Here is a 13,270-nt window from a genome sequence, read left to right as displayed (position 1 = left end):
CCGCCACCACATGGGAATGTGCATTATTAGCCACTTAGGAATGAGATCCGTTCCCCTGATCTCATGGGTTTGATCCTGAATATTCCATTTTAAATAATATACAGGGTTTGCAGAGGTGTTTTTAGTAGATGATTCATTTCTAAGAGCATTTTGAGTTTTATTACTTTCTAACCAGCAAAAGAAAGGAAAATGCACGTTGTAAAGATTTTTGAAATTTCATTGAATGTACACAAGACATATAGTAAAAGATATAAAGCAGATTTTTTTCTTTTTATTTTTTTATTTTACAATTAAAAAAACAAATGGCATTTCATTTTTAGATTTTATTCTACATGTTGATATACTTGAAAATACTAGTACATACTCTTGGGATAAACTTAAAGAAATACTTATACTGTCACGTGGTGATATAGGTTGATACTTAGTAGAAAGGACCACCTTTTTTTACTTAGTGAAAACTCGCGTTCATCTCAATGATCATTCTGTAAAGTTTGCAGAATTACAGTGAGCCTGGCTATCATCAGGGCCCAGGTCTTGGCTTTAAAACGGAACAAAACAAGACAAATCCAATCTTCCCCGTTAAAAAGAAATGCATGATAGAATCAGATCTTGAAATCTCGGATCTGAATAAATAGGTGAAGGCTAATTAGAATGAGTGAAAAACGCAGGATTTAAAGATGGGTAAGTCAGTAGTCTCACTTAAGCAGATGTAGATAAGGTCCGTCGTCGTGTTTTTGCGCTGCCCAGCACTGACTGCCCTTTGGCGCACTGCTTTCCAGTAGTTCCAGTTTCGGAGGGTGCCAAAACCCACACTGGGTCGCCCTGGCCACCGCGTTACCGAAGCTGGGTCATCACAATGCCCATATCCCTGGTCGTACGGATTGCTCTAGAGGTTGGCGTGTGACTCACACTTGACCCATGCGAGTCCTGCCTAGGATGTTTCCATTTTAGGGCCTCGAGAAAAAGATTTTGGGTGTCGGAGTTGGAAAGAAGTACATTGGACACAAGCAGTAGCCAAGCAAATAAAGCCAATCAGAGATAAGAGCCACGTGAGAAAAGGAGGCAGGTCTTAGCCGCGTCATGCCTCTAGCCCCGGCGGACACAGAGCTGCCCTTTCTGTCCAGGGTTCCTTCCAAAATGCCCCCCCCCCCCTTCCTTTTCTTCCTGCTTAGGGTAGGTCACCAAAGTCCTATGCAGGGAAATAGAAAAGAATTCTTCATCAACCTGGCATTTGCATGTAAATGTGCTACTTCTAGTGAACTCGACAGCTTCCCTGAAATATATCGTGGCTTCCTACAGCTCTCTGTATTTCAACAATGATAAGGAAAAGATCAATTTTACTTTTGTGGATAAGCACAAGCCCTGAATTAACAAAATCGAAATCATTAGATCTGGGCGGCACGCATGTTTATCTGTTCAAATAGTGTCAATAACCTTGTGTGGGCCCTGGATCCAAGTTATTCCGTATTTTGTTTTCTCTCTGCTTTCCAAATCAAAGTCACTGGCCTGCTCTACCCTCTTGAAATCAGATTTTGCAGCCCCTTGGCCTTCCTCCAAAGGTCTCATTGTTTCACAAGCCATCCTCGGGTTCCATCCATCCTCCTTTATCCACTGTGTAAGCGAGGTGGACCCGAATATGCAGGAAAAAGCCGAAAGCATTTGGTTGTTATTAGAGTAAGGATAGCTGCCTCACACATGTAAAGCATTAAAGAAATCTTACAAATGTTTGAGGGATGTTTTCTCGGTTGTTGTTGTTTGGGGCTGCGGGGCATTTAACCACATCCTGCCATGCACACGACACAGGAGCCTCTGTCTTTGGGACCAGGTGAGGTTTAAGGCTAATAAAGCAAACAAGGACGATACTTTTATTTTCCTTTCCCAGCATTTTTATTCATTTATTTAAATGTAACATGCTATACACTGTTCAGCTGTCTGGGAGGTGGGAAGGGGGAGGGATTCTATGTCTTTGTGAGGAGTCTCCCCAGGAGCCCGCGCTCAGGCTGATGCACGTCTCTGGCTGATGTACCTTGACATTGTGGCTGGGGGTGGGAGGGGTTGTTGGGGGAGGACAGTTCCCACAGAGGCAGAGCTCCCAAAATTGTGATGATTTTTTTAAAAATATGCAATATTCAGGGCTGGAACTGCTTTTCCTCCAGTAGCACAGTCCAGCGACAAAGAGGACCGGGATTCTGTCTCAATATCGAGCAAAGATGCCATTTTTAAATGCAGGAGAACCTCATTGCTTCTTATCAGACTGTCTCTGCATCCCTGTCCATGTGTTTGTGTGTGTGCTGGAGTGGGGAGAGGAAAGGGAGATGGTTTTTATTTTTGGCTTCTGCAAGCTTTGATGCATGTTGCTGGAAGCTGTTTTGCTGTGTTGAGTACATGATGATGACTGTTTACACGGCCTCTGTGGTAATCTAAATGGCTACGTGAAATAGGAACCCAGTTTGGCCCTATCTGCTGTTACCGTGGTCATCCAATACTATATTGGTCTCATCAAACATTTAATTTGGGTTGTGGGTGGTCCATGTTCATGTGTCAGGTGCAATTATTGTTTTAAAATAAAAGAACAAAGGTAATCTAGTTCTGAGAGGAACGCAGTACACTATAGCTCCCAGACTCCGTTACCCACTAAATTTTAACCTGCAGAGTCCAACCGCAAAAATTAAACATTTTTAGTATCTCATTTGTCAAAAAGCAAGTTGGAAGCCAGGTTGCATGAAATCCAACTTAAGCCATAAGCCAAATTACTGCTTCAGATGCATTTCTTTTGAAATCCCAACATTTTGAAGGAATGAGAAAAATACGACCGTTTATAGGATTACTCTATGGGAAAGTTTCTTAATAAAGCTAATTGTTAAATAACAGATTAACTGGAAGAGCTGGTTAAGCATTGACACAATTAAGTTATAAGAGAAGATCACAAACCACCAGCCTTTCTAGAGGTTAAACTTTAGTAAAATGACACATTTAGTGAGTCTTTTTTCTTGTTCCAAAATCTCATGTCCAAACAATAAACAGACCTTTTCAAACCAAGAAATATGAAAATAAAACTGCAGCATCAACATACTCTTATAGTAATCGCTTGAAACAAATAGTTAGAACAAATAGTATTTTTCTACATTTTTAAAATCACTACAGACACTGCAAATAAGGCTTATGTATGTCTTTAGTAGGATACAACATGATGTACTGTTTTCTATGCCTGCTCTAACAAGATGACTTTCAATACGGTTACAGCCTTCAAATTTACAGAAAATAAGTTGCGTTTTGTTGTGTAAAGACTAGATCGTATGGCTAGAACAGGTTTCAGTATATGGTTACACATACACTTGGATACATCTGCTCAGGTTAATCCCCTGGGAAAGTTGCACTTCATACCCAGTCCCTCGAGACTCCCGTGGGGAAGACGCACCACAGGGGGACTTAGTGTTCTCAGGCACGAAGACAGCCCCTCATCACCTACCACTGGGACACACGACAGGAAATCACTAGTAAATTATAAGGCTAGGCTACTAAGGTGTACTTGACAATGAATTTTCCTTCTTTTGGTATATTCTTGGAGACCCATTGATGTATTGGAAGAGAAAAGTTTAGCCTTCTGGTCTATTTCTTAGGAAAGGAAGACTTAGCAGTGATACGTTTCTAAATGATGGGAGACATCTGTCACTCAAGCCATGCCACAGCACTGTCACATGGGTGTGGTTGGTGGTTCTCAGTGTGGGCGTGCTGATTACGTCAACTGGTGGCCCGTGGGCCACTCGCTCTGCTTCTGCAATGTCAGCTCCTCGTCCGGAAGTGTTTGCCAAGTTCTAAAAACGCTCTGTCCTAAACATGCATGTGGTGTGCTGAAGAGAAAGAAAAAGCAAATCAGGGGGCAGCTGCTGAGGATACTCTTTAAAACCCCGAAAGATATTTAACATCCTATTAAATAAATAACTTAGAAGGAAATAGAAAGGGATGAAGGCAGAATGCACAAGCATACCATACTATTTGTTTTGTCAGAACAGTTTTACACTAACTCGTGTACATTTTTCAGTCCTAGCCAATGCTTCCACGATGCCACGCCCAAAGCTCCTTTGGTTGTGCACGAACATCACCCGAGTGCTGTCCAGCACATGCTTGCGTGTCTCACTGCTCATTGGATCGTTAGGCTTGAATGAGCAGTGCAGGTCTTTGATATGAGTTCGTATTCCATAAATAACTTTTCCAAAGGTCATTCAACAGGTTGTCTCATGTTCTTTAAGTTCTAGCTCAGATGTTACAAAGCAAAATTCAAGCAAGAACCTAGCCATAAGGTTGTTCGCTTGGGAATAACTTCCTTCCCACTTGATCGGCCTCTCTCTCAATTATAAGGCATGATACGGACTACGTAAAAGAACATCGCATGTCAGCAGTGAGTACAAAAACCATCCAAGACTCCCTTTCGTTCGAACAAGCAGATGCCTGCTGTGTGTCTTTGCCTTTGGAGTGACTGTCTTTGTGAACAATACCCACTACTCCTGGCCAAAGAGCCTGTGGTTCTGCTGCACCCACGAGTGCTGCCTCCTACGAGTGGACCACCATTGGGAGGAAATGAGCTGAGGTGTTTTTCCTTCGAGTTTTCTGTCCCCTTCGCGGAGCTCCTTTTCCATTCAGTGCCACGTACATCTGCCTCCCATTGTGCTGCCAGTTAAAGGACGCATAGGTGTTGTATCCGTTTTCTTCTATCCTCTCCTTCAGCTTACAGTCATTGTTAAACTCTTTCTGCAAAGAAAAAAAACAAGATCTTTTATTCCTGTGGTGACAATTCCATGTGACACAAACCATCTGTAGAACGCCAGTTCAAGGCTTTGTTTGCTGTAGACGTTTGTCCATAAGTTGTGCAGTTAATACACAATGTCCACAACAGAAGAGTAAAACTCATAAGCATGCAGCAAACTCTATGTTTGAAGGCGCATGGCTTATTTTAATTGGCCATCGTAACCACATACTGGGGCCCTCTTCAAAAGCTGGCATGCCTTGAATATGACAGGGTGTAAGTGCCCATGACGATTATCATGACACAAACATACCACTAACAATATATGTGATGAGTCTGTGATAAAGAACAGTGTTAAAACCTTTTTTGGTCAGAGCAATAACTAGGGTGCCTCATGGGAAAAATGAAATTACAAAAAAAGGTGGGCTTTTTAAGTTTTCAAACTTGACCTGGAAATCCACAATGAATACACCCGCATGGATGAGAAAGCAGATCTCCTAGCAAACCATAATAGATCTAGATAACCGCGAGGCTGGGTGGAGGCAGGGGTGTCTTCCTCTTTTCTAAATTCCAGATTTCTCAATTTGGGAAACTATTTACAATTTTCCACAATTTGGAATTTTGATCCGTTTTATTCCGAGATCCAGGAATGATTGAAGGGTAGGAAATGGAGCGCTTTACTTTGTAAATTACCATATCAAAGAAATTATAAATATGGTGACTAGCACTGCCTATATTGGATAAGCCTGAAGACTTTGATCTTGGGAAATTCCACTCTATGGCTATCATGCTTTGGCTTCGGTTCAAGTGACCATGTGTTTTTAAGGGAATCTTTTGGGACAAGGATTGATGTCTTATTCATTCCATAAATCCAGGATCTCACTCTGGAGTTAATAACCAAGGGAAGGTACCTCACTAATCCCTAGACTCTGGCTTCAAAAATGTCCTTCTTCCCTTATAGCCAAACTATAATTCTTGAGTTAAGAAGCTCAAGAATTGGGGCTTTTTCTCTTCTGGCTCTGCCTCCTCCATCCAAACCAATGGCATTAGAGGCATATTTCAGCTGAGGTCTCTGCTGGGCAGTTCAAATAGTTCCTCTCACTCTTTTTGAAACTTCTACTTAATTTAAAATTCCTGAACATATGTATCTTAAATATCCAGGTTTCTGTGGGTTAGATCATAATTTTGAAAATTGTCAGAATCATCCTAAACAGGTATAGCTTATTTTAATGTGGTTAGTTTAAGTTTGGTTACCTGGAATTAATTTATACTGTGTGCTTCTCTTGTATAAGTAATATTTAAAAGTAACATTTGAACGATGATTTATATGGTTAGAAGTAAAAAAAGGTAGATGGTTTTAGGTAAGGATTTTAATATGATAAAAATTCTGCACTTTTAAATCATTAGTAGGGTTTTTTTTCCTACTTATTCATCTTAGTTTGCTTAAAACGATATGGTTTTCAGCCCTGGCAGGGTAGCTCAGGCAGCTGGAGCATTGTCCCGATACGCCAAGTTTGCAGGTTTAATCTCTGGTAGGGCACACAGGACAATCAGCCAGTGCACGCATTGATAAGTGGAACAACAAATCAATGTCTCTCTCTCTCTCAACATCAATACATGAAAAAATAAATAAAAATATAAGGTTTTCAAAGCAAAGGTGATTTTTTACATGGATAATTATATTAATTGCAATAAACTGGGTGCCGTTTAGACATGGGAGGATTAAGATCATTTTAAGTAATTTTATATTTGAAACAGCTGCGTATAGAAACGTAGCAGTGGATACTTAATTATTTTTCCTCCCTGAAATACATGTGTGGGCCAATGCTTCTTAAAGTGAGTACACCTGTAGCGGCTGCCTCTTCTCAGGTGTTTTGACTCTTTAGACCACAGCTCAAATGCTGTAACAGAGTATCTGTAGGAGGGGCCAAGGAACTAGGTTGTTTGTAGCATTTAGGCAAATAATAAGTATTTAAGTTATTATTTTTTTAAAGAACCTAAGTTACCCTGGCTGGTGTAGCTCAGTGGATTGAGTGCAGGCTGCGAACCAAAGTGTCGCAGGTTCAATTCCCAGTCGGGGCACATGCTTGGGTTGCAGGCCATGACCCCCAGCAACCGCACATTGATGTCTCTCTCTCTCTCTCTCTCTCTCTCCCCCCCTTCCCTCTCTAAAAATAAATAAATAAAATCTTTAAAAAAAAGAACCCAAGTTAAAGTAAGATCTCAAAGTAGGGCTTTAGGTTAGAAAAAGGTTTTGGACTTCTTTGAGATAACGGTAAATTTCTTTGGTCCTTACACCATGTCCTTTGAGGGCCTGTTAAGTTTAAATTCAGTTTTATAATTTATTTTCTCAATTCTGTCAATCAAGAAAACACTAATAATACAATAGATGCATTGTTCAGAAAGTGAATAATGAAAATATGAGAGAGACACAGCTTCCAAAAGGAAATAGAGGAAAATATGCAAGAGAGGATAGAATAAGGAGCTGGTTTAATCAATCACTCTGGGTACCTAATTGATATTTTTAAGAAGACTTATGAAATCAATGGAATTTGTCTACCCCCGCAATGAAGGCAGGGATTACAAGTGTTGTCACATGGCATAAAGAATTACATTAGGTGTGTACTCATGTATTTTGATGGTATACCCTTTAGAGCAGGGGTGTCAAACTCATTTTTACCAGGGACCCCATCAGCCTTGCAGTTGCCTTCAAAGGGCCGAATGTAACTTTAGGACCGTATACGTGTAACTAGTCCTTAGCTGTTAAGTGAGAGCTTGGCGCTGCCACCGGGTAGAAACGAGGCGCCGGGCCAGATAAAATAAGGTGGAGGGTCGGATTCTGCCCGTGGGTCTTGTGTTTGCCACCTGTGCTTTAGAGGCAAAGTTCCTATTCTGATTCCATCCTGAACAGGACATTCAATTTGACAAGATTTTCCCACTCAATTTGAAAAGCTATAATTTTTCACTCTTCCTGATGGTCATGCAGAATCACAGGAAAGTGCATTACGGCTAGAGAATGGGTTTCTTGCTGATACAGGCTGGCAGTGGAAAGCATAGATTGCCATGGGCTGAGCTAGTCGGAGAGGTTGTTAGGCTTGAGCTTTGCACAGCTCCGTGGGCTGTATGGTTCTAAGTGCCGAGAAAATAGTGGAGGGCAAGGCAGACCTGCCCTCTTGAAGTTCACCTTCTGCTAGGAGAAGAGAGTCAACTGAAAACACATCAATGAGAGAAATGTCTGGTAAGAACCACTGCAGATCATGAAAACGGGGCCGTGCGATAGAAAGCAGCTGGGCACCTACTTTAGGTGGAGAGAGAGAAGGAAACAATTCATAGACCCCAGAGCTCGGGAAGAAGCACTGGTGCAGCGCACACGCTGAGCTGGGGTGGAGAAAAGGATGGGGGGGAGTGGGAGGAACAGTGTTAAACACTTGCATGGCGTGGCTAATCTGAGAGTTATTTATCGCTCCTTGGTGTCCCCTTTTTTTAAAAAGTGCACTTTATCAATTAAAAATGATTCCAATCTTTGAATGCAATGAATGTTTTACATTTTCTCTTCAATCTAAATTCACAGTAGCTGACTTGAAAGCATTGGTCTTGACTGTGTGTGTGTATCGGAATCTCTCTTTACCCAGTAACTCTGGTAGTCGTAGATTAAGGAGGGGCCTGGGCATGCTCACTGGAAAAAGAAAAGAAGGCCTCGAAAGTGATTATGATGTGAACCCTGAACTGAAACCACTTTTTAAAATAGTCTATTACTTTTCTAGGCTCCTTGATAGAGCAACATATAATGGAAAATTTAATTAAAATTCTTCTGGCTCCCCCTATTTCAAAAGTATTTACTCCAGAGAAAGGGACTGAACCAAAGTACATCTGACTCTCCGATTTTAAGTGGACCTGATATGAATGAAATACAAGACTATTCTACATCCAGAGCAATTATGGAATCATGTTCCCACGATTGGCAACCTGTGGGTGCCAAACCAGTAGCATCAGGAACACCTAGGACCTGGTTCAAGTGGAAATTCTTAGATCCTACCATGGACTTACTAATTCAGAAGGTCTGGGAATGTGTTTTAATAAATCCAGTGATTTATTAAGTCTGTACACATACTCAAGTGTGAGAGCTGCTGGCACTCCCGTCCTATGTTAATCAACAAAATAAGTCTATTTACACATTTTAAAGTGACATTTCTTAATACTTGCCATGGAACACTGGGATGTATCTACCCAAAGCACCCACTGTTCCAGCTCGATGACAGAATTAATCACCATTGTCTATCGTCTAGGTAAATAAAGCTCTGGAGCTGATTCAATAGCATGTGAAATGATGAATGTTCTTGCTACATCTCCCCATTTCAGATTTTAATGGCATACAAAACATCTGAGTCCCTGTTTTATCTTCAGCTGTAACACACATGTTACATGGTTTTCTACTTGATTCAAGATCTTTGTTTTCAATGATCTTGTCGGAGTTGTCTGCGGTGCCCATGCCCGTCTGACTAGATGCTCCTGGGAGAGTCTGACGGGAGAGCAATCCAGAGCACGGACTGACGGACGGCAGCAACGGCCTGTGTGGCATCCTAAAGGGTGAACAACAGGGGGTTATGGAGAACTGCCCTGCCAGCCCTTGAGACTCTGCCGACCGGCCCGCTGTGGCTCTGTTTACTAGCTGTGGAATGATAACAAAGCTATTCAATGTCTGGGGGAAACATTCCAAAACTGTGGTAGTCACTCACTGCAGTGAGTTTTGAAAATAAAAGCAGAATACTTACTGAGCCATAGAGTTTCCCCCTCTTGTTCATGGCTAAGTAATAGTTGCTGTTAATGGCTTTGACGGCAACAACTCCGATTTCCACTGACGTTATCTTCAGGATACCTAAAACATACAGCGAAAAAAGGCCATATTAAAGAGTCACATAAAGTTAGTTGAGAGAAAGGAGTATCAGGAGAAACTACTAGTGAGTTTATTTTTGATAGTTCTAAAATCAAACTGGAAATTTTAAAAAACTGGAAATAAAACTCCAGCCTCTTTCAATGTGCCTAAAAACCCAGAAGCTGTATAGAAAGAAAGTAGTAGTTCTTTAAAAGAATTCCCCTGTATTTTACTCTGAGCATATAGGAGGAAACATTGTTTTAATTAAAATGCTTCCTTTGCTAACTCTGCATTTTCAACCCCATAAATATTGAAACAACTCTACTCATCTTAGCCTAGATTTCACAAAAGCTTATCAGCTCACACATCTGTAGTATGGTATTAAATTAAATCTATAGCACATGTCAATAATATGTAAGATTTACCTCAATCTGTAAAAACAGTGGTAAGCTATTTCTTCTTTGTAGGACACTTAGATAAACTAAATATTTTGGCTACATTTAACTGATCAATTTATTTTTGGCAAATGTGTTGACATTTCAAGGTACAGAGAGGCTGATCCCACATCCACCTCGTCTTTGAAATAGCAGAATCACCACCCTAGGCTGGGAGAATACCCATCAGCATTTTTAAAGTGTTTTTTTTTTCTAAAAAGAATGGAAAACTGGGGGACTTCATAACTTACAGAGAAAACACCATTCTCCTTAATACCCAAGTTTCGGTTGATGCATCTAGAGATAATTTTCTCTGAAACGTTTGTAGGAAACTAGAGAAAAGGCATTTGATAGTCTACTCAAAATATTCACCTATTTTATGTCAAGAAGACCTTGGATACTAACTACTTACTTCTTATTTTACAACTCTTGGGAAAGCTTCCTCAGGGTAGGGGAGTGGTGTGGTGATTATCAAAGGCCTCGGGATCCGGAATGCTTGGGTTTGAATGCCAGCTGAGCATGCATTGGTGAATGACTGGTATAGAAGTCACTGAACTGCCCGTGTCTTTATCTCATTTGTAAAATGGGCAACCACAGTACCACCCTCATAGTCTTGTTGTGAGGATTAAATCAGATTTAATATGCATATTAAATAATTAGAAATTGCCTAAGGCTTAGTGACTTTTATATTATTATTAGAGGGAAATTTTCCTCCAAGAGTTCTAGATTTGGGAACTTCTTTACCAAGTTAGTAGTCCTGAACAGAACCCACAAATTCCTATTGGTTTAGCCCATAAAATCTGGAAGTTGATCGTATATTATCCTTCATCCTATATTAGCTATCATAAGAAATGTCATCCTAAATATGGTTGAAAAATTGTGTGTTTATACACTCCCCAGTGGAAAGGCGTGGCTTGTTTTCAAGACAGGAACGCCTCCTTTACTTTCACAGGTTGATAAGCTGTGTGGAGGCCAGTAGAAATGCTTGAGTTCCCCCATTGCAAAGTTGACATCAGCAGAGAGACACGGGCCAGAAGTGCATGCCGTGGACCTTTCTATCCAGGTATCCGGTCGGAAGCCTCCGACCTAACACAGCACATATTCTCATCAGTAGAGTAGGACAGATCTCGACTGACAAGCCCAAACTAAGGAAAGATTGGACAGGGTGAAGGGGACATTATCTATACTTCTAACATCCATTTTCTTTATGCTGGTAGTTACCTTTAAGGTATGAACTCATAAACACACGTTCATTTGCATATTGTAAAAAGTGATTTCTTGTAGTTTATTGCTTTAATTCTCATAATGGTCCTATGATCATTGTAGGAGGTATTGCTATTCTCAATTGAAGATTAAAAAGATGGAGGATACTGAGGTTGGATAACTTACACACAGCTCAGTAATGATGGAGCCAACATTCACACCTTGACTTTGAGAATACCTTGCTCTCAGGCTCTGACCTTTCTGCCTCTGTATCATATCTCCCTGCTCTTTCCTGTTCCCACACTGTTGGGAAACCATGTGACAAAATGACTCATTGAGATGACAGTCTTTAATGGGCACGCAACAGAGGACAATGCCTGAGTTTCACAGAAGGAAATCTAACATTATGTCATAAGCGGAAGTCATAATTTTCAGTAAATCCTCTTTTCTTTTAACTTGCAGGGTGTATGATATTTGATGAGCCCTTGAGAAGTAAATCTGAGCAGGTGGCCATTCCTAGGTGTCTTCCCAGTTTATGCTTCTCTTTCTTCTCCGGGAGAGAAGCATCTGACCCCGTTCTCCCCAGCCATCACTGGACCAAGATGATTTGGGCTATTAGGATAAAAAACTGACTGTGCTTGATAGTAACTTCCTCCTTAAGTATTTTTTCCTGGGCACAACATGACAATGTAAAAGACAAAACTTTAATAGAATGGATATAGATGGGGAAGCTAGGTGTAAAAAAGAAACAGCAAGTCCTATTGTTGTCTTTTAGAGAAGCAGAATAGGAATATACAAAGGTGCTTTCTCAGATGAGGAATATACTTTTCAAAAACTTAGTTGTGAAATTTGGAAGCAGCTCATAAATGTCAGAGCCTCATGAATTCAGAATCAGTCATGTCTGTTACTTTTCTCTAAATATTTTAATTCAAAATAGATGATAAAGCTCTATAGTTTGATAGTGTTAGTCAATGTGCTGAAGTAGATCATGACTAGTATAACATAATTCACAAATCCTAACTTCTCTAAGATAACTCTTTCTCTTCCTCGTGAATTGTTATTAGTGTCCTAAAAAGGTCTAATATATTCTAATACAGGAAAACCCATGGAGCTCCTTGAGTCTGCTGCCACTCAGACTGCTGAGTTTACACTATACACGTCACTGATTACGTGGCTGTACGCACGGGTGCGGGGCAAAGAGCCCCAAACATGGTCTTCCTTTCAGAACCACTGTGGGGCTCATCTCTTCAGTTGTGTCTCTTCCTCAAAGTACCATAGCAATTGCAGCTGTCTTTATTTTTTATGAGAACAGTTCATAGTTCATAACATGTGCTCAATATATATATTTATTGAATAAATAAATAAGTCCAATGACTGCCTGAGTACAGGAAGGTTGAGTATTCATTAGAAGCAGAATTTTTTTTTAGAGAAGCATATAGTTTTGTCAACACAAAGGGATTAGCTTTTATATAGATACATTTTTCTAGGTTAACTAAAGGTTTACAGCTCTGTGATGTTATTAAAAATAATTTGGAACTTAAATGTTTAAGTTCCCTTATTTCTTTATTCAGACACAGAGATGATCATCAAAATTTCATGGTTCTCTTGCTGACTGAGTCATCACAATCAGCTCCGATAACCTTCTCTGCTGTGAAAGTAGAATGCTCTCAGGAGCTCCTGAGTACCGGCATTAGAACCAGCGGACAGACCATATATGTAATCTGGTTAGAATGAAACCAAAAATGTGGGCAAACTTTGGTAATATTCCTTTCTGAATAAAGGACATGAGGTTCAGTGTAGAAACCCTAACATCTCTTTTTTATAGGTCCTCCCATACATTCAGAGAGGCACATCTTCGCCAATGCGATGTTAAAATTCTAGGGAAACATGAAAATATTTAGCTTTATGTCCATCACAAACTATATGAGTTGTATCTTTCGTGTCTACGACAAAACAAATGTAGTAATTTCCCTATGTTGTAAAAATTATAATAGATAATTTGCAGATGATCAAGTG

The 13,270-nt window shown here is 40.3% G+C and overlaps 1 protein-coding gene across 1 annotated transcript in view; it reads right to left on the bottom strand.

Annotated features, from left to right (window-relative positions):
- Positions 1 to 309: 309 nt before the first annotated feature.
- The window catches only part of FGF10 (fibroblast growth factor 10), an 83,626-nt gene continuing 70,665 nt past the window's right edge, over positions 310 to 13,270 (bottom strand). Inside the window, exons 2-3 of the mRNA XM_045839959.1 lie at positions 9,517 to 9,620; positions 310 to 4,749 (exon numbers count right to left, since the gene is read on the bottom strand). Coding sequence (XP_045695915.1) covers positions 4,552 to 4,749; positions 9,517 to 9,620 — 302 coding nt within the window. The 3' untranslated portion in view covers positions 310 to 4,551. The remainder of the gene's footprint in view (positions 4,750 to 9,516; positions 9,621 to 13,270) is intronic.

Source organism: Phyllostomus hastatus, unplaced genomic scaffold, assembly GCF_019186645.2.
Source record: "Phyllostomus hastatus isolate PE091 unplaced genomic scaffold, TTU_PhHast_1.1 phas_contig_329, whole genome shotgun sequence".
Classification (NCBI taxonomy): domain Eukaryota; kingdom Metazoa; phylum Chordata; class Mammalia; order Chiroptera; family Phyllostomidae; genus Phyllostomus; species Phyllostomus hastatus.
The sequence above is the reverse complement of the archived record's forward strand: the minus strand, read 5'-3'. Positions and strand labels throughout refer to the sequence as shown.